The 27,465-nt window shown below is 37.6% G+C and overlaps 1 protein-coding gene across 2 annotated transcripts in view; it reads right to left on the bottom strand.

The window, feature by feature from the left end:
• The window catches only part of Gcn5 (Gcn5 acetyltransferase), a 158,942-nt gene that overhangs the window by 117,237 nt on the left and 14,240 nt on the right, over positions 1–27,465 (bottom strand). For both annotated transcript variants that reach the window (XM_081736712.1, XM_081736713.1), the window contains exons 2-5: positions 11,951–12,124; positions 8,824–8,947; positions 6,506–6,651; positions 4,872–5,009 (exon numbers count right to left, since the gene is read on the bottom strand). In XM_081736712.1, the coding sequence (XP_081592838.1) occupies positions 4,872–5,009; positions 6,506–6,651; positions 8,824–8,947; positions 11,951–12,124 (582 nt within the window). The remainder of the gene's footprint in view (positions 1–4,871; positions 5,010–6,505; positions 6,652–8,823; positions 8,948–11,950; positions 12,125–27,465) is intronic.

The raw sequence follows: 27,465 nt of genomic DNA, 5'->3' as shown, positions 1-27,465 counted from the left end.
ACCTTTTATTTTCCTTACGACAGATTCCTTTATCAGCAAGCGCTACTGAATCTGCGAAACTGTTTTCCACAAAGCTCCTCAAAGTTAATGCGAAGATATGTGATGAAGCTAGGCTCCTACTTTTAGGAAAATGCACCCTGGAGAAATTACCTCCAACTAGTGATGCTCTGAAACAACACATAAAGAGATCTCATTACCAAACAGCAATTTGAAAATGCTGATAAGTGTGAGATTGATCTACCAAGGCCAAAAGACTTCGGTTGGTACTTGGAGGACCAAATTCTTAAACCAGTTTTGAAAACAGTCGAAGGTATTCCCAAAGCTTGTTTAGAGATTATCATATGTAGCTGTCAGAAACTTGAGTGTATAAGTTTGAAATACAAATGTAAGAATCGCGGTTTCTTGTGCACTTCAATGTGTAGTTGTCAGAGCGAGTACAAAAATTAAATATCAGTTAATGAACAGAGTGGTGAAGAAGACTGAATGATGCATTAAAGACATCACAAATTTCTTTCTTTATTATTATTTTTTTTTTCGAGATATAAAGGTATTTAAGAAAGTTCTGTCGCTTTTTTGTGGAAGTCTGTGTTTAATTGCCCCTCACACCTTGAGTTGAATGCAAATGGAGATAAGGTGAAGGTCAGTTGCTGGTGTGGGTATATCCAACATACTAGCTGGTTGTGGCAGTTCACTTACACCGTGAACTTGCGTAAGGACAGAGTGAACATTGGACCTCCATAGAGCGTCATAAGAGCGTGTATGTAGTACAACTTCAAACTGGGATCAAACGCCGCTGCAGTGGGATGAAAGATATGCCAGGCTTTGGTGAGGATGTTGTGACTACACGGACAGTGCAGTGTGGTTTAACAAGTTTAAGGACGGTGAAGAAACACTTGAAGACGCACTACTTGCCGGAAGACCAACACATGTACAAAATGAAGATCTTCACACAGCAATTGCGGTAAACTGTGGCCAGACATGCGAGGAACTGGGACTACAATTCAATGCGACGGGAAAAACCGTTCGGCAGCACCTCCATCAACTCGGAAAGCACTACAAGTTGGGTCGATAGGTCTCACATGATTTGACTCCGGGCCAGAAGGCAACGCGAGCAGACATCTGTGTTTCTTTGCTGTATCGTCTGAAATAGGGGCCATTTCTGGACAAGTTGTTGATATGTGATGAGAAACTCCACGGCGCCGCCATCATTGGTTAGCATCCGATGAATCGGTTCCAAAACAGCCGAAATCAGTACTGCACTAGCAGAAGATCCTTTTGTGTGTTTGGTGGACTGCTCGCGGCACAATGCATCGGGAACTGCTACCAGCTGGTCAGAGCATCAATGCGACTGTTTACTGTCAGTTGAGTCGTGTTCAGGAAAAACTTAAAACTCTGGAGCCAGAACTTCTGAACCGCAAAGTGTCCTCCTGTTACAGAACAACGCCCGTGGTTAGGATGGCCCGGGACACCATTCTAGGCTTTGGATGGGAAAAACTATTGCATCCGCCATATTCCTCGGACATTGCACCGTCCGATTATCACCTGTTCCATTCCTTGGACTATCATCTTAGAGGACGCCAGTTCAAATCCTTAGTAGAGGTGCAAGATGCACTTAATTTCTTCGTTTCACGGCCCACCAAGTTCTTCCGCGATGAAATCCATGACCTTCTAGAACGTTAGCAAAAGGTCGTCGATGTTATGGGGACTATTTTTGATCTTCCAGGTACGTCCTAGGTGACATATCGATGTTCGAAAGTGGTAGCGACAGAACTTTCTTGGTTACTTTTATGGAAGAGTGGCATAACATTATTGAGAACTAATACTAGAAATCAAATAATTTATTCATTTTTGTAGAAATTTCTTAAGTATATGGTTTCATTCTATTATTTCTTACTATAGATATATTGTATTATAGCAACTGTACACAATCTTAATAATAGGCAAGTGCTTCTTCTGTAAATAAGATTTGACAGTTTAAAAACTGATCATTTATAAAATGTGTTAGGCATATCTTATTTTTTGCTTTTTTTTTTTTCTTACCATTACAGTAAGTATTAAAAGGGAAAGGTGGTAATATATAAAAAACGTGGATGGCAAATTGTTCATGATTCTCTCTTGAAGGCAATTTTGAAATCTAGTTCCTGCTTAATTTCGCTCAGTACCTTTGTAGTACATAAATTGAAGGACTTGTAGCAAAAACAACCCTTATCGAAACAAGACTTTGTTTCAGAAAAATGAATAGAAACCTGCATATTTCTGCATGTTTTTGAAGTATCAGAGACACGTATAAAGAAACAGATTTGCAGAGTTTCTCATACTGTGTACTAGAGAAAGCTCTCTTTTCATTCTTCGGAGAAATCTTGTGATTTGACAAGGGTTATTTTCCGAAAAACCTCTCAATCGATACTAAAAATGGATATCTGTAATTAGATTATAGGCAGAATTAATCATCAGGATTATATATTTGCAGGCAGACAAACTTACATGTATATATATATATTAATCTTATCAGCTGCTAATATCTACCGTTTGTGGGAAGATAACTCTTGGGCCGCGCCAGATAAGTTTCGCACACGACAGAATAAAGTCGCTTATAACTCAGGCACTATCAATCGTACACTAATATAAGTATACATTTTTTGAAAGAACATAAAATGACGAATATCTAAAAAATGCACTAGAATTAAATTGTAGAAGACAATTAGAAAAACATAATAAGAAAAGTTTGGATGTTCTAGCTCCAGTGATTACGGAGATATAGTGAATAATAAAAACGGCTAAAATTTCGGATTTCTCCCCTTCAGTGAAGTGTTTTTTTCTGACATCAGGCAATTTTTGATCAGTGATTGGTATATATTTAGAAAAAAATATCGGATGTTAAATTGTTACATGATTTGCCTAGACTCTGAAGATAAATTCAAATAACTTAAGCTACCTATAAGAAATTTTAGTAACATTATACACACTATAGAGACTATCAAAAGACATATCATCCAGACGTAAGTAGTGTTGCCAACTTGGATATGTACTTTTTCCTTACTTCCAATGGCACTACGTCTTGCTGTTTGGTGAATATATATATATATATATATATATATATATGTAGCAGTGTTGCAAGCTGTAAGAGGATTGAGAAGATGGATGCTACAGCTTTGATCCATAGATTGCAAAATACACAAAAACAAGTAATTGTTTACAACGGAAGTAGTCCCAAAGAGGACTACTAATCTGAAGTACCTGACTCAACAGTGTTGTCAGAATAAAAACTTGTATTTCAGTACCTTTGTAAAGAATGTGCCGAATCGAATTTAGAAACTAACGTAACACATTTCTGGTGTCAAAATATTTCAAGCATAAAATCCGTAAAATATAATAGTGAATAAAATAAAGTAACGATCCAAAAATCAGGCTACGAAGAGAGAGTGATGTGAAAGCCACTACAATGAACATCATTTACCAGTTTTCGCCGTGGTCTGGTGTTCGCGTACCAAATTCCCACACACCAGATTAGGGTTTAAGTCTTACCAGTCCAAGTTTTTTTTTTTTTTTTTAAATAAATTTATCTTTTTTCCGTTTGGTTTTCTACTCGAGAAAAACATTGTAGAACAAGAAAAAAAAATCATATTTATGCGGGTATATTTGTTAAATACTACCATGAAACAGTGTTAAATTAAAGTAATAACTTTTTTACGTTGTTATACAGGTAAAAGTATCATGTATGTATAAGTTTTGAACAAGGTACAAAACAAAGTATCTCCTCACAGTATAATATGTGGATGTATTATATCCATTTAATAACTTTCTGGTGATCCCTCGTATTAAAAAATTCCTGGAAATTTGCTGTTTCCAAATGGACATACATATAAGTTTGACAGTGAGAGCTTGTGCTGGATTCTTTCACTTCTTGTTTGGGGATTAAAAAAAAAACGAACGTCAACAACGCCTCTCAACTGGTGAAATCAGCTAAATTTAACAATTCAGGGTGTCTACTGAGATTCCAAAATGAAATTTCTTGACTTTTTCGTGACCTTTTCTTTACCAAATCACAAAATTTCCTAACATTTTCAAGAGCGAATTTAGGTGCGAATTAGACCGAATTTTCATCCATGCGATAGAAACGTACTTTTCTTGCGGTTTGGTAGCGTCTAAAGCCGACCACAGACATTTTTGGTGGTGAATTTTGGCGTTTTATAAAACAAAATTTTCCAATCTGTACTTACATTTGTACAGTTAAAAAAATCGTGACCCAAAAGCTAAATTTCGTGACTTTCATGACCGTTTTCTGATTTCGTGACTTTTTCGTGACATTCGTGACTTTCGTGACTGATAGACACCCTGCAATTACATAAGCAAGAATAAGTCGACCTACTGCGCTTGTGCGACGATCAGTCAGTGTCATGCGCGCAGACTACGTGGGTGCTTTGGAGCCCACACAAATGCGCACCCACAAGACTTTTAGTTCGGAGCCGGGTTTGAACTCGTTTCTCTTGCGTTTAAGTCAGCCGTGTTACCGACTGAGCTAGGGTAGCCCTAACTTATCCTTATAGTACCAGTATATTTTACTTTATCACAGCACAGCCCTTATGACAGTGTTCATAAAAGATTTTAACTAAAAATAAATCAATCATCAAGACTTCTCTGAAAACAAACATATAGACTAACACGCTCCGCCATTGATATGCACCCACATAAATTTTGGAAAGTAGGCGCCATTGGTCAGTGTATGATGTAGCAATACACTCCCAAGTAGGCGCAGAAACTAAAGCTATTTATGACAGTAACTTTTTGGACATCCTGTGTCACATGACGAGGATCAAAACAACGAAAAAAAAATACATAATGACTTACTGTAATTATTTCTGATTACTTACCCGCTGAGCTAAATGACCAAACTTGTGTACAACAAAATTCATAACAGCTTTCGCGATACTTGGTCTTTCAAATGGAGGCTGGCCTAGTGGTCCTTCAATTACGGGGCGTGTCATGCTAAGGATGCACTTTCTCAATAACTGAAAGTAATATTTACAAGAATGAGTATACAACTCACTAATAAAATGTTAGATTTAGAGTAGCGTTTAAAACTAAGTGATTATACAAAAACGAAAGATTAGAATGGTACAAAAAACTAATTACTTAGAAATAATGAAATTCGAAGGGGGAAAATATGTGACTGAAACTCATTATTGGTGACTTGTTAAAGGTATATTTCCAGATAAAGTTACGGGTAGTATTTTATCCAGGGGGTTCCATAGACTAGTGATTAAGGCTTTACACTCACGTCCATGTGAACTAGTGTTCAATTTCCGCCGTTGGCCGGGACCGGGTTCGAGTCCAGGTCCAGTCAAATAACTTTTTTCACTTTTTGTAAGTTATCCAATACAATTAGTTCAGCTATCCACTAAGTACTGACCCAATCCATACGCTGATGAGCAACTTCATCAGCTATTTTAGTAATCTCATAAGACTTCCGAAATAAACTTCTTTACGAACTAAAATACATTACAATGAAAACACAAAAGCTCAAATACGAGTATCAGTATTTCAAAATCATTTCTTTGTGTGATAAGCTACTCTCACTTAGTGCAGGACAAGAAACTCCGATAAAATCGAAAATAGTGGGATAGAAAAAAAAAAGTTGGTTATGCGTGCGGCGCAAATGAATTTACCCTTGGATCGTTGATCCAACTGCATTTTGTGAATGATTCACTAATATGATATCCCACTGCACAAGCGAAAAACAAAAGATACTGGCCAAAAACAGAATAAATGTTTGTTACACATCGTTAAGTAAGTTTATAAGTTTTAAGTTGCCAATTAAAATATAACCGCTCAACCACATTTGAAGTCGTCTTAGAATTTTCGTTTTTAATGTTTTTAAAATCTCATCCTTACAAATTCCCTGACTCTAAGCATAATTTCTGACTTTTCCCGGTCTTCTCAAATTTGCTGACATTTTTCCGTTTTCCAGGTTTTTCATCACCATATTTTTCACATTCTGCACATAACTGAATTCGTACCTGTAGAGCAATTGGTTATTTTCCCGATTTATCATACACAATATATGATTCAACCATCAGAGGTGTTCTCTAATGTAGAAAGTGCAACAAGAGTTGCGTCTGCGTGGTTGAGCACCAACTTCATGTGTAATAGAATGTACGGCTGGTTGGAATAAGTAGCGTAATAGTTAAGTCATTGGCAAGAAAGTCGGAGACCCGGCTTCGAGTTGCAGTCCAATTGTGCATTCCTTTTACTCTTTGTTTATAATCTTCCAGTTGTTTTCACCTGGTTGAAATTAAGAGCGACGCTCCTTGAATTTCATTTAATCCTACATCTTCTAGGAAGTTCGAAGACCCTCACTCTTAATCAAAGAACAGCAGAAAGATGGGAAAATATTTGAAATTATAGTCGGACCACAATACAGTATGTTAACAAATAACACTTTTTGGTAAATAATTAACTGCTTAATAATGGTATTATCACGATAAAAATGTATTGATTGACTTACCTTAAACAAATAATAATAAACTCGTTTTGTATCCGAGTCATCTTCTCGATGCATACTCATGAAGATATTTTCAACATCCACTACCATTCCGAGTAATCTATTCACGTCGTCCTCTGATAGGTTCTCTAGATGTCGAACATGAGATTCTGGAAGAAAGAAACCTCCGCGTTAGTTAATTATAGATTTCTCAATCTCTGTGATATTATTATTATTATTGTTGTTGTTTCAACATTTTTTCAGATTAACAGTAAAACCTTGCGAATCTGTGTTTAAGTTAAAGCAGCATTTCTCAAACTATGATCCGCGAGATCTGTCCTTGTGGTACTCTTATACTGTACATTGGTCTAAAAAAAAAGAATGGAAAAATCAATTGCAAGTTAATTATATATTTAAAAAAATTAAAAATAGTCGAATTCCCATAGCCTCTATAAATGATTTATTAAACAATATTCTTGATAACTTTCATTTATTTGAAAAAAAAAATTTACTATATTTCAAATAACTCACTCAGGAATGTTTTTCAGTCAATTTTTCTTGCGATATTTTGAGTGTAACACTCCGACACTCATGTTTAGGGGTATAGAATGGCCTAAGTCTTTTTCCAGAAATCGATTGTTTTCTTGTCTCAATACTGGTAATTGCTTATATTAAATTACCACTGTTAAGAAAAAAAAAAAAAAAAAAAAAAAAAACCTATGTGATGATCGTGTTGTGAAAAAGGACTTATGCTAGTGTGTGCCTCTGAGGATGAGTGTTCGAGTGTTATACTCAAAATATTAAACGGAAAATTAACTGAGGGGCATTACTAGATGAGTAATCTGAAATATTACAATGTGTTCCTTAATTTCGATAAGTATTTTCTATTATTAACATCAATTTTAAATTACAGTAATTTTATTTAATGCCTATTTTTACAAAACAAGTATTCTGGTATATTCGCATATGCCCGAAACATAAAAAATCGATAAATATGCTTTAGAAGAGAACAACAGAAGGGGGTCCATAAAATATTCTGACTACTGAAACTGCTCCCCACTGAGAAAAAAAAAAAAAAGTTTAAGAAACATTGCGTTAAAGTTACAAAAAATTTAACTCCATCAAATTCTTATCTATAAGTAATGTCTGGTACTGATATTTATGACAGACATTTGATTCAACGGCGAATGTCTGCACCTAGTATAACAGAACGTAAGAAGTGTCATTACCTTAGTTTCCTACATGGTAATGATTCGAGTAACACATCGGACACAGAATACAAGATTGTATTGGAATACTTAGCTATTGAAGTGTTTAAATTCTATTCTAGTTTAAAAGTATTTTAAAATTATTTTAACATTGTTTTTGTAGCATCGAAGCTACACGAAACGTGAAGCTACAGTGTAGCGTCGGATTCCAATAAAATATGTACTGTGAATCGAATCCGGGTCCCCGTGTCAAAGTCAACAAAGATCCTATTTACCAAAGAGGGAAAATTATACAAACATCTGCCGAAGCAGGTTTATGTGAGTTCAAGATGATTTGTAAGAATATTCTATGTAATAAAGCTACATGTATGTACGAAATTTATGTCATAATTGCCAGTTTACCCTAATAGCAATCGAGACTGGATTATTAACATTCTTGCATCCTAGTACGAAGAGCCCAAAAGTTTTTAGAAGCTGTACTTGGAATGGGTACAAATAAATAAAATAAGAAACTAAAATCTTTCAGTTTAACGTCCTACGGTTATATCCTTTGGGCTAAGGGAGACGATTAAAGCAAGTGAATAATGATGAAAGAATTGGTGGAATGAGAAAGTGGGAGAAACGAGAGTAACCCGAGAAACCCCACGGACACGATGTTGTCCACCACAAACTCACTTGGCCGGGATCGAACCAGGGATCTCACGCACCAGATGTAAATACTCTATCAAAGCCACCGTGTTCCCCCTCCCCCCAATAAGAAACTAAATAAGGATTAAGGTTCATGCTTTCGTAGATTAAGGTTTTAAAAGGTGTATTTGGAACTGGTTACAATAAATAAATAAATAAAATAGAAATAGAAATAGAAAAAATGAAATGAAATCTTTGAGTTTTACGTCCCACGATTATGCCGGTTAGGCTAAAGTAGACGGTGATGATGAGTAATGAATGAAATGGTGGAATGAAGAAAGTGGGAGGAAACGGGAGAACCCCGAGGAACCCACGACTCCAAGCACCAGATGTGAACGCTCTACCACTGAGCCACCGCGGCCCCAGAAATAGAAATAGAAATAAGAAACTAAAGTAAAGATGAAGGTTCACACGTTTAAAGAAATAACTTTAAGGAAAATTACTTACCTAATAAATGAGAACAACTTCTGCATGGATCTGTAAAACTAGCCAGTGGCTGTGATATATCAACCCGTGGAGGCTTCGTTGGTGGCGTCGGTGTCTTCCATCCATTACATTTGCAGTCATCATTCTACAATAGCATACAAATAACACATTAGTACTTAAATACGTTAGTAGTTCTTAGAGAAACATTGTGCTCATGTAGCAGATTTATTTATGGATATCAAGATATTAGTTGCCAAATGAATTAACTCAACAAGAAATATTGTGGAAGTTAATTTTCATCATTATGCAATACTATCTCATTATTGTAACTTCATCGTTAAATTCAAAATGATCGTAAAATAATATTGAACTCATATTCTTTACATTAGAGATAATTCAGACTGATAATTACAATTTAATATAAACATTCTGTTAATCGTTAAAATTATAAACCGTACGTATACAGCACAATATTTTATCAATCGATAACTAACTTTAAAAAAACTCATAGTACAATATTAAAGTACACAAGTGTGATTTAGTGAAACTTACGTATTTTACAGCTTAGCATGAATATTTAGTTAGTTTTTAAAAGAAATCTGTCTATCTGGAAGACGCATAATTGAAGGAAGTTTTAGGACTCTCATTTTAAATTGCATCCAGTCGATGAATTACAGAAAAACATTAGAAATATTGATGGACTTCAACATATTACATCACATAGGAATATTTTTCTCGTAGGTGATCAACTGATAAAGTGACCCCAATATATAAATCAGGACTTAAAGATCATGTATCCTCCTATAGGCCAATATCTCTTCTTTCTGTAATATCAATTATCTGCGAAAAAATAATCAAAGACAGGCTACTTAAATTCACCTCACCTTACATCCATAGTTCTCAGCACGGCTTTCTACCGAAAAGCTCAAGTCTCTCAAACTTAAGTACTCTTCTTTACTGTGCAGTCAAATGTATGAATAACAATACTCAATTAGATGTTATCTATTTTGATCTCTCGAAGGCCTTTGATTCTGTCAGTCACATTCATCTTCTTCATAAACTCTCCAATAGATTTAATGTACATGGCAAATTTCTCTCTCTAATCAGAAGCTACATGAAGGACCGTAAACTGAGAGTTGTTCTTTCAGGGGCGACTTCTAACCCCCAACCCGTGATCTCAGGGGTGCCTCAGGGGAGTGTACTTGGGCCTCTGCTGTTTGTCCTGTATATGGATGATCTCTACACGCACTTATCAGCTCAACCTAGTGGCCTTCTGCTTTTTGCTGACGATTGTAAGTTATACAGAGAAATATCGTGTCTCCATGACACAACTGCTCTACAGGAAGACATAAATTACCTTACAGGCTGGTGTGAAATGTGGCACTTGAAACTCAACAGTAAGAAATGTGACAGTATTACTATTACTTTGAAAAAGTTTCCTGTTCCCTCCACATACCATATCAACGATTCCCCTATCACACATTCTGCTAGTCATAATGATCTTGGTGTCATCTTTGATTCAAAACTTACATTCTCTGATCACATCTCCTCAATACTAAAGAATTCAATGCGCATGTTGGGACTTCTTTATCGATTCACCGAACTACGCACTGTTTCTTCATTAGCAACTTTTTATAAGACTTTAATAGCGCCCAAGATCGAGTACTGCTCTCCCATATGGGCCATGGCAGCACCTACACATCTCTCCAGACTTGATTCTGTTCTCAATTTCTTCATCGCTATAGTCCGTTTTCGTGTTCCTGCACTTCGAATATTATCTAAGAAGGAACTCTTGCGACATCTTAATATTCAGACTCCTGAAGTACGCAGAACTATCTCTGACCTGAAATATCTGCATAAAATAATTAATGGAAACTTAAGATCGGAAATATTACTTCAGGAACTATCCTTACGTGTCCCTTCCCGCATCACCCGGAATACCCACCTATTCCATCTTGCCCGTCCTAGGTTGGCTGTTATACAGAGGTCTCTTTTTTATAGAATACCAAACTGTTATAATCAAGTAACAACTGATGTGGACATATTTTCGAGCTACCCAGTGTTTGAAAGAGCAATTAAGCGAGCTTTGACGGAATAGTTTTACTCTTACACTCTTTTTTCTATGTTGTTGTTATTGTTATCTTGTTTTTTTTCTTTCTTTTGTTAGCATGTCCCTGTGTAAAATGGCAAAGTTATGCTGTATCTGGGAATTTGTTCAATAAATAAATAAATAAAGTGTTCTGTTTCTTCGAAACACCATTCGGATATAATCACTTGCTCGATATATTTACAGAATCTGCACATGTAATTCAGAAAATAAACACATTCTCAAAATATTGATTTAAAATAGGAACCTAATTCCTTAAAGAAAATATATTTCCTCACCAATTTGGGCGTAGATTAAGGACAATCACTACTTGCGTGTGGCCTTCAGTAGATCCTTTACAGATGCTAGTTTCGTCCAAAATGTTTACTCCATATTCTTCAAAAGTAATAGCACCACGGTCATGTAAATAGTATTGTAAATAATTATTGTATATGTCTACTAACTCAAAGAGTGAAAAACTTAATCTGTATCACGAGAACAGCTGTTTTCATGAATATATGATGAATATTTTGGACAAAACCAGCTTCTAAAAACGACCTGCAGCATGCCAGTCAAGTGAGTGAAACGACTGCTTATAAATAAAAATCTATGCCCAGATAAGTGAGTGAATGTATCTATTATGTGGTGTGCATAATGCGAACTCAAACTTTCTTGTATAATTTCTCCATGCTACAAATTTTCATGAACATGAAACGTTCGTTTGTACATTAATTTCAAATGGAATACAACTCTATTGTTCTGCAGATAAACGAATGTAACATATTATAACGAGACAAAGCTAAGAAATTGCTTGGATGATTTTTAAAGCATTTACTCAATAATATTAGTTCTATGCAATTAAATGTTTGTACTGTATTAAGCAAGGTACCATATATTTTCAAATACTAAGCATAGTACACATTTATCTGTATCCTGGGTCTGCTTTTTGTGACAATATTTCATCCACTTATTAAGCTGTAAACTTACTTCGATCTGAGTTGGGCCATACAAAGGAATTAGGTGAGTTTATACATAACACTACATGTTGTGGTTGATTATTACCTGACATGCTGAATAAATTCCTAACTTCAGAAGTTTCTTATTTCGTGGCCAGTTATACACTTGCTGTTTTCGCTGTTGAATACGCTGTAGGTTATTTTGACGTGAAGACTCCGAGGGACGTGATGCATCGTCTTGACCCCCGCTACTTCCTGGTTGAGCTGCCATTTCCGCCATCTATAAGATAATATCAAGATAACATTTTGGCCAGAAAGAATTTCGGAAGGAACTGAACCCAGGAACGGCGCATGTAAGTTTCTTGGTTACGAAGGGGCACCTAGGAATTATACATGATTTTTTTCTTAATACGCAAGAGCAATGCAATGGAAATCTACTGCTACGTGAGTGCAGATTAACTTTAAATATAGTGCTACGTGAGTGCAAATTAAGTGTAAAGACATTGCAATTTTGATAATTTACACATAAATTTGAGTATTTCGAATCTAAAGTATAAGAACCAAATTTCACCAAACCATAGTACATCAGACAACTGTTTGAGATTTCGAAATAGCTGTTTATAACACTGTACATGCAGTTTACGGAAACGATATTCAAATTCAAGGATCCTTCTTCTATTTGCGGTAAAATAGATTGGACAAAGATACAGGAGTGTGGACTGACAACACTGTATAAAACTGATGGAGTATTATGTTTCTGTGTTGGCGTTTTTACCTGTTGAAGATGTTAAATAAGGGGTTCTATCTCTAAAAGAGAGCACCGTGTTCGGGCCGATCGCCCTTCCTTTGAAGATCTTCCTTAAATAGTACTTTTTCCTCTTCTGCAGAGGGCTCCGGGGCTTACTTTTGTCAACCCTCGGAATTTCCTTCTTTTGGGCGGACAAGTGTATGTTTTGAAAAAGAGCCGTTAGACCAGTTGCTTTTGTGTGCGCGCATTTTTATGATGTGAGCGTGTGGTCGTCGTCGTGCCTACAGTGTATAGCGGACAATACTGCTTCCATAGTTTAAATTTAATGTGCTTGACTCAAGTTTCTACAGTTATAGTTATTTCTTTTGATCCAGTTAATTATATTAATAAATATTATATATATCCAGTTTATAGAATCTTTAATTTTAATATATGTGCATAGCAAAATACCTTTGCTTGGTACGTACATATTTTTGGTCCTCCTTTAATGCAAGATGAAGCAAAAAGTGCAGCTTGGTTAACTTTTGTGAGTGTTTGTTTTCTTTAGTGTGAGTGACTTCAAAAGCAATGGAGAACTTAAACATCAAAAAACATACTTTGAAATCAAAAATTACACGACAGGAAAAGGCAGTGAGCTTGCTGTCTCAAAACAATACGAACGCCATATTGGTTCATAGCGGGAAGGTCAACGAGCTACAACAAGAATGTTCTTAGCTTTTGAACGAAATAGCTGCAGTTTCCAATGATGAAGAGTTTATCAAAGAAGAAGAAGAGCTCGCAGAAATGGAAAGTAGACTTGTAGCCCTGAGTGTGTCCCTAATGGATTTGCAAGCAACAACACAATCCCCTCCCAATAGTGAAGCTCAAGTGTGTAGTGAAATGAAATTACCGAAATTACACTTGCCAACATTTAGTGGGAACTTATTCGAGTGGCTATCATTTAAGGACTTGTTTACTGCATCGGTGCACAACAAAGAGAAGCTCTCGGGAGTTTAAAAGCTGCAGTACTTGAAAACAAGTTGCAAAGGTGAACCCGCGCATCTAATCCAGGCTATGCAATCAGGAAGCGTGGAACATTCTGAACCCTCGCTATCAAAACAAGCGCGAAATCGTGAACTCAATTTTAAAGCGGTTAATCACGCAACCGGTCATTCACCAAAATTCGGCTACCGCGCTGCGGAAATTAATTGATACGACGGTCGAGTGTACGCGTTCGTTAAAAGTGATGGAACAACCCGTAGAGCATTGGGACGGTATTCTCGTGTACCACACTACAGAAAAACTCGATAGTAAGTCGCGTTGGCAGTGGGAACTAGCGCAGAAATCAAATGAGCAACCCTCATTTAAAGAATTAACGGACTTCTTAGATCATCGCGAGCGCGCGCTCGCAGTCTCCTGTGGCAACAGAGGGAAGGCTACGCCATCGAATGATACAATGAAGCAACGGGGAAAAAAAGCAATGACACATCATATAGTGACCCAGAATGAACAAAGCCCCTGTGAGTTATGTAATGCTAAACACTCTCTCCATAAGCGCCCTGATTTTCAAAAACGCTCTGTAGCAGATCGTATGTCGTTTCTGAAGAGTAAAGAACTATGCTTTAATTGTTTACGCGGTTCTCACAAAAGTATCAAGTGTTCTTCATCTACTTGTCGTGTGCGCCATAAGCGACACCACACATTACTCCATTATGATCGTAGTGAGCCCCAAAGTACGTCAGTTCATCTGATGGAGAACAAACTGTTTCTAAACACTCCGCATGTGTTGTTATCAACAGTAATTATGAAGGTGAAAGACAGAAACGATGTTTGGTGCCCATTTCGTGCAATGCTCGATTCTGCTTCCGAGACGTCATTTGTCATGGGAAATTGTGTACAGAAGCAAGATGAGCAAAACATAAGACAAAAATAGTGATTTTCGGAATAACAGTTACAGGTGTGGGCACCTCTTGTGCAGTGACGAATTTAGAATTTCAAGCAGTAAGTGACGACAGCGAAACTTTCAGCACCAGGGCAGTGGTTGTGCCCAAGGTTACATCTAATCTACCTAAGGCACCGGTTCCTGACCCAAGCTTGTGGAATCACTTAAGCGGTATCAAACTCGCAGATCCAACGTTCAATGTGCTGTGCCCTGTGGACATACTACTAGGTGGAAACGTGTTTCCTTTATTATTGTGTAGTGGAAAACGAGTGGGACCCATTGGGTCGCCCGTAGCGATAGAAACTGCCGGGACGAACACGGAAGATTCACGGTAAGTTACCCTTCAAGGATAGTGCAAAGACTCTTGGTGCATCTAGAGACTGCTGTTAAGAGACTTTTGCACAGCGAACGCAAGCTTGCAAAGTCACCTGCCCTCCAAGAACAATATCACGATTTTATGAGGGAATATCTTGAGCTAGGTCACATGGAGTTCGTACCAAAAGAAAGAAACGTTTCTCCAGAGAAGAGTTGCTACTTGCCCTACCATGCAGTGATGAAGACAAGCAGTTCAACTACAAAATTAAGAGTTGTGTTTGACGCTAGTGCCAAAACATCATCTGGTGTATCATTTAACGATAAGCTTATGATTGGGCCCAAACTCCAAGATGACATATTCCCATTATTAGTGTGATTTCGAGGTCACAAGATTCCCCTGTGTACTGATAGCGAAAATGTATCGTGCTGTGTTAGTAAGCAATGTAGACAGAGATTACATGAGAATTGTGTGGCGTGAATCGCCTGATTTGCCCATTCAGGACTTTCGTTTACGAACTGTAATCTATGGTACTACAAGTGCGTCTTTCCTGGCGACACGGTGTCAACAACAGCTGGCAGAAGAGGGTGAGCATTTTCCCATGGTTGCTATAGTAGTCAAGCGGAACGTTTTCATGGATGACCTCCATTAAGGGGCGGCTTCGGTGTCAGAAGCCATCGAACTTCAACAACTGATCGGGCTATCGAGAAGAGGAGGCTTCGAGTTGCGAAAATGGGCATCCAGTGAACCGGAAGTGTTAGAAGCCGTACCGTCTCATATGCGCCAAGTGTCTGTGCCTTTCAAGTTCAACGATAACAACACCATCAAGACCCTCGGAGTGCAGTGGTTACCAGTCAGTGACGAGTTTGGATTCAATATTTCTTCCCCCTTGCAGTGTGACGTGTGGACTAAGCGCATGATATTATCTGAGATCGCCAAAATCATCGATCCACTTGGTTTCCTTTCACCGGTAATCAAGGCGAAGGTGCTTCTACAGTCATTGTGGAAGGAAAACTTGGGATGGGATGAAAACCTCCCTAGTTCAATATGCACGGAGTGGAAGGAGTATTGCAAAGAACTGTCCCTATTAGAGGAAGCAAACGTTGAGCTGTGCATCATGCCTCCCAACACTCAAAAATGTCAAATAATTGGTTTTTCAGATGCCAGCGAGCGGGCTTGTGCTGCTGTGGCGTATTTGCGGGCCGAGCTTTCAAACGGAACGGTCAGTGTGCAACTAATTACTGCAAAAAACAAAGGTGGCTCCAATTAAAACTGTTTTTCTCCCTCGATTGGAGTTGTGCGCTGTATTGTTGTTGGGGATGTTGCTCAACGCAATCTCAAACGCCCTTGTGTTTAAGATGCAAGAGGTAAAGGCATTTACCGATTCATAGGTTGGGTTGGCATGGATTACTTCTTCCTCTGACAAATGGAAAACATTTGTGGCGAAACGTGTCGCGGAAATACAAGAAACAGCTCGTGCAGAGGAATAGGGTTTTGTAGACGGCTTGCTAAACCCTGCTGATCGTGCCTCCAGGGGTATGAACCCTAGTGAATTAGTGTGTCGTTCATTATGGTGGAACGGTCCTAACTGGTTGCATGATACAGTGTTGCCAACGGCTGCGGGACTTCCCCCCATATCTGACAAGGTGATGGAAGAAAGGTAAAGGTGTGTCAGTGCTATGTGTGCAGTTACGGTGGATGATATCACTAGTCGTTATTTATCTCTGCTCAAAGTGAAACGCGTTGTAGCCTGGTGTCGTCGATTTTGTCTACAACTGCAGAAACCCCCTCCAGAAGCTTCAAGGCGCATTAGCAGCAGAAGAACTGGAAGATTCTTTAATGTGTTTAGTGAAACAAGTTCAAAAGCAAGCATTTCCTGAGGAGCTGGAATATTTGAAAAATGAAAAACCCCTCCCACCCAACAGTCGTGTTTTGTGTCTAACTCCTTTCATTGATAGTAATGGGTTTTTGCGTGTTGGGGGAGACTGCAAAATGCAAAAATCACCATAGACAAAAAGCATCCGGTTTTACTGCCACAACAACACAAGCTTACAGAGCTTTTAATTCAAAGGGAGCACATCAATACGCTCCACGGAGGTCCTCAACTAGTTTTGTCCATTCTTCGCCAAAGATTCTGGGTTGTTGGTGCTAAAAACTTAGTAAGAAGCATCATTCGAAAATGTGTAAGGTGTCATCGGTTCGAGGCCAGAGCAGAAACTCAAATTATGGGATCGTTACTCCAGGCTCGTGTAAACCCTAGTAGATGCTTTTCTCACACAAGTGTAGACTATGCGGGACCATTGCTGTTGAAAAACAGTCATGGGCGAAGCCGAATGAAATACAAAGCGAACATCACTCTTTTCGTATGTTTTGCGACTAAAGTAACACACCTCGAGCTAGTGTCTGACGCAAGCGGTGCGTCATTTTTAGCGGCGGTAAAACGCTTTGTATCTCGGAGAGGGCTCCCTAGTGATATGTATAGTGATTGCGGCAAGAATTTCGTAGGAGCCAAAAGGAACTCAGAGACCTAATCCAACACAGGTGCATACGAAGGGAAAACCAGCTGACTTCGTCCTACCTGAGCGAAAAGGGCATAAGATTGAATTTCAATCCCCCTTCTTCCCCTCATTTTGGTGGTTTGTGGGAGGCTGGTGTGCGTAGTGTGAAACATCATCTTAAAACTGTGGGTAATGCAGCTCTGAGCTATGAGATGAATACCATCTTGACGCAGATTGAAGAGATTTTGAATTCACGTGCGCTTATCCCCCTAGCTGAAGAACTTAATGACCTATTTACGCTAACACCGGTACATTTCCTTATAGCAGAAACGAGGCTTGCTGTTCCGACACAAGATTTCACCTTGTCGAAAATGTACCACCTGAAGAGATGGCAATTAGTGCGGCAAATGGTACAACACTTTTGGCAGCGCTGGTCTCAAGAGTATTTATCCCGCTACAGCAGAAGCCAAAATGGTGGACCGGCGTGACAACCTCAAAGAAAAAGACATGGTGCTGTTAAAGAAGCCTCACCTCCCACCCCTTCAGTGGAGGCTGGGTCGTATCCACACTGGTAGCGATGAACGCGTGCGAGCTGTCACCGTGGGGATTTAAGGTGCCCCATTGTGAAGCTTTTTCGTTTGCCATTTGATGCAAATGGATAGATACACTCGTGTATTCAAATATCAACTTTTCACATTGTGTTTACGAAACTCTTATTCATATCTCGTGTTTTGATTTTCATTTTTTTTCCTTTCATATCGTGTTTATAGTATTTCTTTCATATTTAGTGTTTCGATTTTTTTTTACTTGTTTATTTGTACATATATTTGATGATGTTTTCTATTTTGTTGCACTACATATCTCATTATAATATTTATATCCTTGAAACGGAAGCATTTCAAGATGGGGGCTATATGTTCGGGCCGATCGCCCTTCCTTGAAGATCTTCCTTAAATAATATTTTTTCTTTGCTGCAGAGGGCTCTGGGGCTTACTTTTGTCAACCCTCGGAATTTCCATCTTTTGGACGGACAAGTCTATGTTTTGAAAAATGGGCCGTTAGACCAGTTGGTTTTGTGTGTGCGCGTCTCTATGATGTGAGCGTGTGGTCGTCGTCGTGCCTACGGTGTATAGCGGACAATGCTGCTTCCATAGTTTAAATTTAATGTGCTTGACTCAAGTTCCTACAGTTATAGTTATTTCTTTTGATCCAGTTAATTATATTAATAAATATTATATATCCAGTTTATGGGATCTTTAATTTTAATATATGTGCATAGCAAAATACCTTTGCTTGGTATACACACCGCAAAATGCCTCTGATCGAGTAGACTATTTCGAAGGACACTTATGTCCAAAGTTATTGTCGCATGTCTATAAATATGTTGTTGTAGAAATATAATTTGATAAAGAATTCGTCCGGTATCTCTTACAATGTTAGTATGTGTATAATCGGCAAAGACGTGTATGAGATAAATTTCATGTCAAAAGAGCAGCAAATAAGAACAATAAAACGAAAATAAAACTTTCGTGTCCATTTAGCAACATTTTGTTCTACTCATTCTAATTTTCGTATTTATAATTCTTTTTCTATGAAATTTACCACAAACATACATTTCCCGATTATACACATAGTACCAGTATTAAAAGTACCCTGCAAAATTATTGTCAAATTATATTCTTACAAAAAGACGGTTATAGATATGCGACAATCATTTTGGACATGAGTGTACATACATTTCAAGCAGCTTTAAGAGAAGTAGCAATAGTGTTATCTCAAAATTGAAGCGTCTTCCTCTGTGATATCCTCCAAGCTCAGGGAACACCTACGAAGTAACTCTTGCTAACAACCCGAAAACGAGTAAAGTTTCTAAAGGGTGGAACAAGTTCAAGAATTTAGTAGGACATCACCACCCACAATATGGAATTTATTGAGGAAACTTCAACAAGAAAACGCATCAGTTTCCACAATTTTGATACAGGCTGAGAGAAAACAATATATCCCAACCAGAACTTCAAATTTAATGTGGTTTTATGAATCTGCGAACTGTCTTGTTTCGTCAGGTGCACTTTCATATCAAAAGATTGCATGAAGCTTTCTAACAGTCTGTGCATAATACTTACCATTCACTATCGAAATTCGTTGTTTCTTAGTGTACCGTTCCATGTTGACTAAGTTGCAACAAAGTTGCGAAATGAACTGACAGTGATAAAACACCAGGACAAATCAAACCGGACATTCTTAAATCGGAACATTTATGTGTTATAAACATGTAAAAATCGTTTCCTTTTCTAAAAATATAGCATCTTTGGGAGATATTAAATCTGGCGTTCTTGTTAGGACACTCTATATATTGATACTATTGCATGCATTATAGAGTGATGTAATTTGCGTGACTGAAAATCAATATTTTGCTATTAATTGCGCCATAGAATTTGCATTGCTAAAACTTACTGCTGATGGTAGAAGTTTTGATGTTTAAAGTTAAGGTTATAATCATGCTTACTGTAATTTGGGCTACGTATTTGGTCTAGGAATTAATTCGTGCGGTTGGACAAGAGATGGCGCAACGAACGGAGCGTCCCACAGTTCCGTGTATCCACACATGTGTTGCAAATCCCTGTAATCGCGTATCGTTCGTAGTATAGGGCAGTGGATTAAAGCGTCAACAACACCAGTTTGTAGTTAAGTGAACATGGCGCAATTTGTGCCTGATAAAGTGTTTTTGCGGGGTGTCCTGCTGCATTACTTTAATATGCAGAAAAGTGCGACTGAAAGTCATCGTATTTTGGTGGAAGTGTATGGTGACCATGCTCTAGCTGAGCGAACGTGTCAGAAGTGGTTTGCACGGTTTAGAAGTGGTGATTTCGGCTTGGCAGACCAAGAGCGAGCTGGACAGCCAAAAAAATTTCAAGACGAAGAATTGACAGCATTGCTCGAGCAGGATTCGTGTCAAACGCAGGAACAACTTGCAGCAGCATTAGGCGTTGATCAAACAACAGTCTCCAAACGCTTGAAAGCCATGGGAATGATTCAAAAGATGTCACATTGGGTTCCACATGAATTGAAAGACAGAGACGTTGAAAGACGAAAAACCATTTGCGAATTGCTGCTTCAACGACAGAGCAGAAAGGGGTTTCTGCATCGAATTATTACGGGTGATGAGAAGTGGATCCATTACGAGAACCCTAAACGAAAAAAGGCCTGGGTGAAACCAGGTGAACCAGGTCCATCACAACCAAAACGAGATATTCACTGTGCAAAGGTTATGCTGTGCATATGGTGGGATATGAAAGGTGTGGTGTACTATGAGCTGCTGCAACCGGGTGAAACTATGAATGGAGAACGTTATCGACGACAATTAATGCGTTTGAAGCAAGCTCTGGTCAGAACACGACCAGAATGGGAGAACAGACATGATAAACTTATTGTTCAACATGATAACGCTCGCCCACATGTCGCAAAACCGGTCAAAACCTATTTAGAAAATGTCGGATGGGAAGTTTTACCCCACCCGCCGTATTCACCAGACGTTGCTCCTTCGGACTACTACTTGTTCGATTGCATGAACAACGATTTGATTGGACAGCGGTTTACTTCTTCAGAAGATATCGAAACATGGGTCTCTGACTGGATCGCTTCCAAGGATGAGGACTTCTTTCGCCACGGAATCCGTACATTGCCTGACAGATGGGCGAAAGTGGTGGCTTGCGATGGACAATATTTTTCTTAAGGTATTTATGTATTTTGTGTTTGTACTACAGCTTCAATGTGTGCGTACCAACCGCACGAATTAATTCCTAGACCAAATATATATATATATATATATATATATATATATATATATATATATATATATATATATATATATATATATATATATATCAAGGTGACCAGAATTTTCACTTTCGAAAACGGGACGCATACGAATCGGCTACGGGGGGGGGGATATATCTGACTTCCAGATTGCATTTTGGGACTCAGCAGTGTTCTCAATTTACAAATTACACAAGTAAGAGTGATAACACCCACACAATAAATAATGGTTCCCGATTGCAAGTTCTACCCAACAATTCTTTTAACTAGTTGAACACTTAGAATTCCCATTCAATTCCCACTTGAACCACGAACACTCAATTTCCATTTGAAAATTCAGAAGTTCTAGACATGGCTGAACGTTGGCAACGAGTGTTGATACGGAAAAGTGTACAATTTGCATTGACGGATTTATATTTTGAATAATAATTACGGGACACCTAGGTCATTTTTACTTAAAAACGGGACATTTAGGCGTCCCGTTCGAGAATCAGAAAAAACGGGACAACGGTTGGAAAAAAGGGACTGTCCCGGCTAAAACGGGAGGTCTGGTCACCTTGATATATATGGAAGAGTAAGAAAAGAAGAGTCAGTCTAAAATACTTAAATATTTGTTTGCTGCGTTGGTATGTTCCTCAAACTGTTTAATATTTCTCAAATTACTGAGTATGAATGACACAGTCACGTATGTAAGTTTTCCCAGTCTATTCTAACAATCGTAGTCTATTTTCAATTTCTATTTTAAGAGTCAAAGTCTATTTTCGATTCTAGTATTCAATTTCACCACATGTTTCGTTTATCATTTTTTCCATGGCCATAGTTTTCGGTAGCCATTTTCCCCATTTATCATTTGCACAGGTGAAGTTCACCGTAGCCGCAGCATGGGTCAGGATTCGGCTTTTGGGTATAGCCTAGGACAGGCATTCTTAGCCCATTTCACATGCGACTCCGTTTTCTCGTATTCTCTTGACAGCGACATAAGTAATTTACGATTTGTAATAACCTTTTCATTATTGCTGCTAATCGCTTGTGAAGCGTAATGAAATCACACCAGGCTCAGGTTTCATAGTAGCTTTTATTTTGAATTGTATTTCAATAAGCATTTTTCTTGTTCAGTCCTCTTTTATTCTTGCTGCTTTTTATCAGTTTCATTCCTCTTTTATTTCTGCTGCTCTTCACGTTTCATTTCTCTTTTATTCATGCTACTTTTCATGTTTCATTCCTCTTTTATTGCTGCTGCTTTTCATCAGTTTCATTCCTCTTATTCAGCTGCTTTTCATCACTTTCATTCCTTTTATTCCTGCTGCTTTTCATCAGTTTCATTCCTCTTTTATTCCTGTTGCTTTTCCTCTTATTCCTGCTGCTTTTCATCACTTTCATTCCTGCTGCTTTCCATCAGTTCATTCCTCTTTTATTCCTGCTGTTTTTCATTAGTTTCATTCCTCTTTCATACCTGCTGTTTTTAATCAATTTCATTCCTATTTTATTTCTGCCACTTTTAATGTTTCATTCTTTTTATTCTTGCTGTTTTTCATCAGTTTCATTTCTTTCTCCTCCCTGCTGTTTTTAATAAGTTTCATTTCTCCTTTATTCCTGCTGTTTTCCATTAGTTTTATTAGTTTTATTCCTTTTATTTTCCCTGTTTTTATCAGCTTCATTCTTCTTATATTTCTGCTCCCTTTAATCACTTTCATTCCTATTTTATTTCTGCTGCTCTTTATCAGTTTCATTAGTCTTTTATTCCTCCTGCTTTTCACCAGTTTCATTCCTCTTTTATTCCTGCTGCTCTTCATCAGTTTCATTCCTCCCTTATTCATGCTGCTTTTCACCAATTTCATTCCGACTTTATTCCTGCTGTTTTTCATCAGTTCCATTCTTTTTTTATTCCTGTTGCTTTTCATCTGTTTCGTTCCTTTTATTTCTATTTCTTTTCATCACTTTCATTTCTCTTTTATTCGTACTGCGTTTCATCAGTTTTATTCCTCTTTTTATTCTCGCTGCTTTTCATCAGTTTCATTCCTCTTTTCTTTTTGTGCTTTTCGTCACTTTTATTCCTGTTGCTTTTCATCAGTTTCATTCCACTTCAATTCCTGCTGCTTTTTATCAGTTTCATTTCTCTTTTTCCTGCTGCTTTCCACCGGTTTTATTACTCTTTTATTCCTGCTGTTCTTCATCAGTTTCATTCCTCCTTTCTTCCAGCTGCTTTTAATCAGTTTCATTCCTCTTTTATTTTTGCAGCTTTCAATCAGTTTCATTCCTCTTATATTCCTGCTGCTTTTAATCAGTTTCATTCCTTTATTATCCCTGCTGGTTTTAATTAATTTCATTCTTCTTTTATTCCTGATGTTCTTCATCAGTTTCATTGCTCTTTTATTCCTGCTGCTTTTTACCACGTTCATTCCTCTTTTATTTTTGTTGCTTCCCTTCAGTTTCATTTCTTTTTTATTCCTGCTGCTTTTCATCAGTTTCATTTCTCTTTTATCCGTACTGTTTTTAATTAGTTTCATTCTTCTTTTATTCCTGCTGCGTTTCATCAGTTTTATTCCTCTTATTCTTGCTGTTTTTCATCAGTTTCATTCCTCTTTTATTTCTGTTCCTTTTCGTCACTTTCATTCCTCTCGTATTCCTGCTGCGTTTCATCAATTTCATTCCACTTTTATTCTTGCTGTTCTTAGTATCATCACTCTTTTGTTCCTGCTGCTTTTGATCAGTTTCATTTCTCTTTTATTCTTGCTGCTCTTCATCAGTTTCATCTCTCCTTTATTCCAGCTGCTTTTCATCATTTTTATTCCTCTTTTATTTCTGTTGCTTCCCGTCAGTTTCATTTCTCTTTTATTCCTGCAGCTTTTAATCAGTTTCATTCCTCTTACATTCCTGCTGCTTTTAATCAGTTTCATTCCTCTTTTATCCCTGTTGTTTTTAAATAGTTTCATTCTTCTTTCATTCCTGCTACTTTTCATCAGTTTAATTTCTCTTTTATTCCTGCTGCTTTTCATCAATTTCATTCCTCTTTTCTCCCTGCTGCTTTTAATCAGTTTCATTTCTCTTTTATTCCTGCAGCTTTTAATCAGTTTCATTCCTCTTTTCTCCCTCCTGCTTTTAATCAGTTTCATTCCTCTTTTATTCTGGCAGCTTTTAATTAGTTTCATTCCTCTTTTCTTCCTGCTGCTTTTAATCAATTTCATTCGTATTTTATTCCTGCTGCTTTTCATTAGTTTCATTCCTCTTTAATTCCAATTTTTTTCAAACAATTCTGTATTTCTTTAATATTCTTTGTTGTATACGACAATAAATATGGAAATAAGTCTTTAATCTAAATAATCTTTTACAAAAATATTTTTTCCGCTACTACATACTGATTCTATTTACCTTTTTCACCTCTCTTCGCGAACCCCAAGTTAAGAAACCTTAACCTACAATAACTGAAAAAAAAAAAAATTGATAATATGCATATTTCATTAGACCCTGACTAAAAATCAAGAAATAAGATGCTCCTGTTCTACATATGAGGGAATATGAGACTGAGAATACCTCTAAAATGTTGCCTACAATAATGATTACAACATTCGAGTTTTCTAATACCGATCAACGTCAATATATATATATATATATATTTTTTTTTTTTCAGAATTTAATTTTTCATGTGTAGTAAAGGTATCTTGTCATACATAAAATCCAAATAAACTTTCATAAGAGCTAGCTTTTGTTTAACATATCCCTCTAGACATTAGCAAAAGTGTTCGAATATATATATATATATATATATATATATATATATATATATATTTCAAATCTCAAAGTTTTATATACCGTGGTCAATACAAAAATATTCCAGCTTTCATTTTACATAGAAGGTGGAGAGAATGGAACTCAAATTAACACTGACTTATATTTTAAGTCCTTTGTCAGCAGTGAAGACATACTGGTCGAGATCTGCAATTTAAAGTGAAATCTTGGGTTAAGTGCTGTATTGCCGGTTTAATTTTAGGAAATTTATAGGGTGACTCAGAGAATTTATTTTGCCTTTTGGGCAGAAGTGAGTCAGGTGAGAGGAATAGTTGCAGTTAAAAAAATGATTGTTGTTGGTTGTTTTTCATGTTTATACAGAAGCGTAATTGACTATTTGGCGGTGAGATAGGCCTACACTTGTTATGATTACTGGTGGGAAACGGAGTGGGGGAATGATGCGTAGATGACAATATTGTGATATATCGTATTTGAGTTCTATGGAGTTATACAAAAATAACGAGCGTCAGTTGTTGAAATTGTGTGAAAGATATGGTCTACTAAACAGGCAAATAGTTTGTCGTAAGTGTGAAAACGAGCTGAAATTACTACACAAAAGAAAATGAACATCTACTCTACTATAATTTAGTACATTTTGGTACTTTTTAGGATGCATTTAGTATTTTACTCAAAGCTGTGCAACACATAAGCCATGCAGTTTATGCCATATAAATTGTTTTTCCACTACCCTCGTTTGTGTATACCCACTACTGTTGACGCGCCTGCTCAATACGGACACACCCACTCGCTATCAATCAGACCCTCTCCTGCGCTCCCGCCCTGGATAGCATTCGTGCTTTTTAGTGGCTAGCTACAAGTTGATTCGTGTTTGATGCACTGTAGTTTTTATCCCATACGTCCACACTGAATTCCGAACAATAACTACCAAGTGCGCCAGGATCACAACATAGTGAGCTGAGGGAGAAACTAAATAATACTCCTTATTATTATTTTGATATTTTAGTGGTCTGACGATACAGCACTAAGGTCAGAATTTTAATTACTGCACTGTGGCCGGTACTCTCCTACCGAAAAGGGAACGTGGTGGCTCAGTGGTAGACCGTTCACCTCCAGTGCTTGGGGTCCCTGGTTCGATCCCACCTCGCGCCGTGTGGACTTTGTGGTGGACAAACACCGTGCTCGTGGGTTTTCTCGGGGTTCTCCCGTTTCCTCCCACTTTCTTCATTCCACCATTTCATTCATTTCTCATCATCACCGTCTCCTTTAGCCTAAGCGGCGTAATCGTGGGACGTAAAACTTACAGATCTCATTTTTCTCTCGTGGGTTTTTTCGGGGTTCTCCCGTTTTCTCCCACTTTCTTCATTCCACCATTTCATTCATTTCTCATCATCACCGTCTCCTCTAGCCTAACCGGCATAAACGTAGGACGTAAAACTTACAGATTTCATTTCATTTTTCTCCTGCCGAAAATCGACGCCAGAACATCAACTACAATAGTAAGGTTTTGCTCTGAGATCTCGCCATAGATAAAATTTGTTTATTTGTCTATATCTTTTTAAGTTGAGGTCTAAAGAGGTATGTATCGTGTTAAATTTGCTGCAGTCCGACAAACATTCAAAGCTACATTTAAGAGCTTTTGGGATTTGCGTCCTTATGTGGGCCTACTATTAACGTGAACTCTGAGTCACGAAAAAGGCTTGGAATTGGTGAGTATACAGAGAAAGTATACATAATCAAATCTCACAATCTGGACTGTTCTCCATCAAGTTATCTCATCTCCAAGTGAGATGAGTAATAAGACAATAGCTCGGGCCGGAATCAATAGCCGACCATTATCAATATATGCCTGTACCTATCTCTTTGTCTTTTTATTTGGAAAAATCTTCCCGTAAAGGCTAGTAAACTCGTATCCTATTAAAAAGTTTTCATTTTTAAAAGCCATAGGTAAAGATGAGAGTTATTAAAAGAAACTTTTTTTTTTTTTTTTTTAATGTAGCAATAACCAATATTTCGGATAGCTCCTGCTCCACAGTAACTCTTTGATAATATCCTCATGCTCCAAAACTTTGCCTGTGCGTAACAGGTAGTACAGTAGTAAATTTTTGCAGGTAGCAGTTTAGTTTTTGAACAATTATTTCTAATACTGTCTTTAAATGTACACTGCAAATATTTCAAATATTTAGGATCAATATTAACAGACGAAAATCATATTCACGAAGAAATTAAATGTCGACTAAAAGCAGGGAATTCGTGTTACTATTCGGTTCAAAATCTCTTGTCGTCGCGAATTCTGTCGAGGAATTTGAAGCTTAAAATATATAAAACGATAATCATGCCTGTTGTTCTGTATGGTTGTGAAACATGGTCGCTTACTCTGAGGGAAGAACATAGACTGAAAGTATTTGAGAACAGGATCCTGAGAAGAATATTCGGACCCAAGAGGAACGAGAATGGGGAATGGCGGAAGCTTCATAACGAGGAACTACATAGTTTATACGGTTTACCCAACATTGTTAGGGTCGTCAAGTCTAGGAGGCTTAGGTGGGCAGGTCATGTAGCTAGAATGGAAGAAAGTAGA

Source organism: Thermobia domestica, chromosome 13 (assembly GCF_964235325.1).
Source record: "Thermobia domestica chromosome 13, izTheDome1.hap1.1, whole genome shotgun sequence".
Classification (NCBI taxonomy): Eukaryota; Metazoa; Arthropoda; class Insecta; order Zygentoma; family Lepismatidae; genus Thermobia; species Thermobia domestica.
Note: the sequence above shows the minus strand (reverse complement) of the source record. Positions and strands in the feature narration are given on the sequence as shown.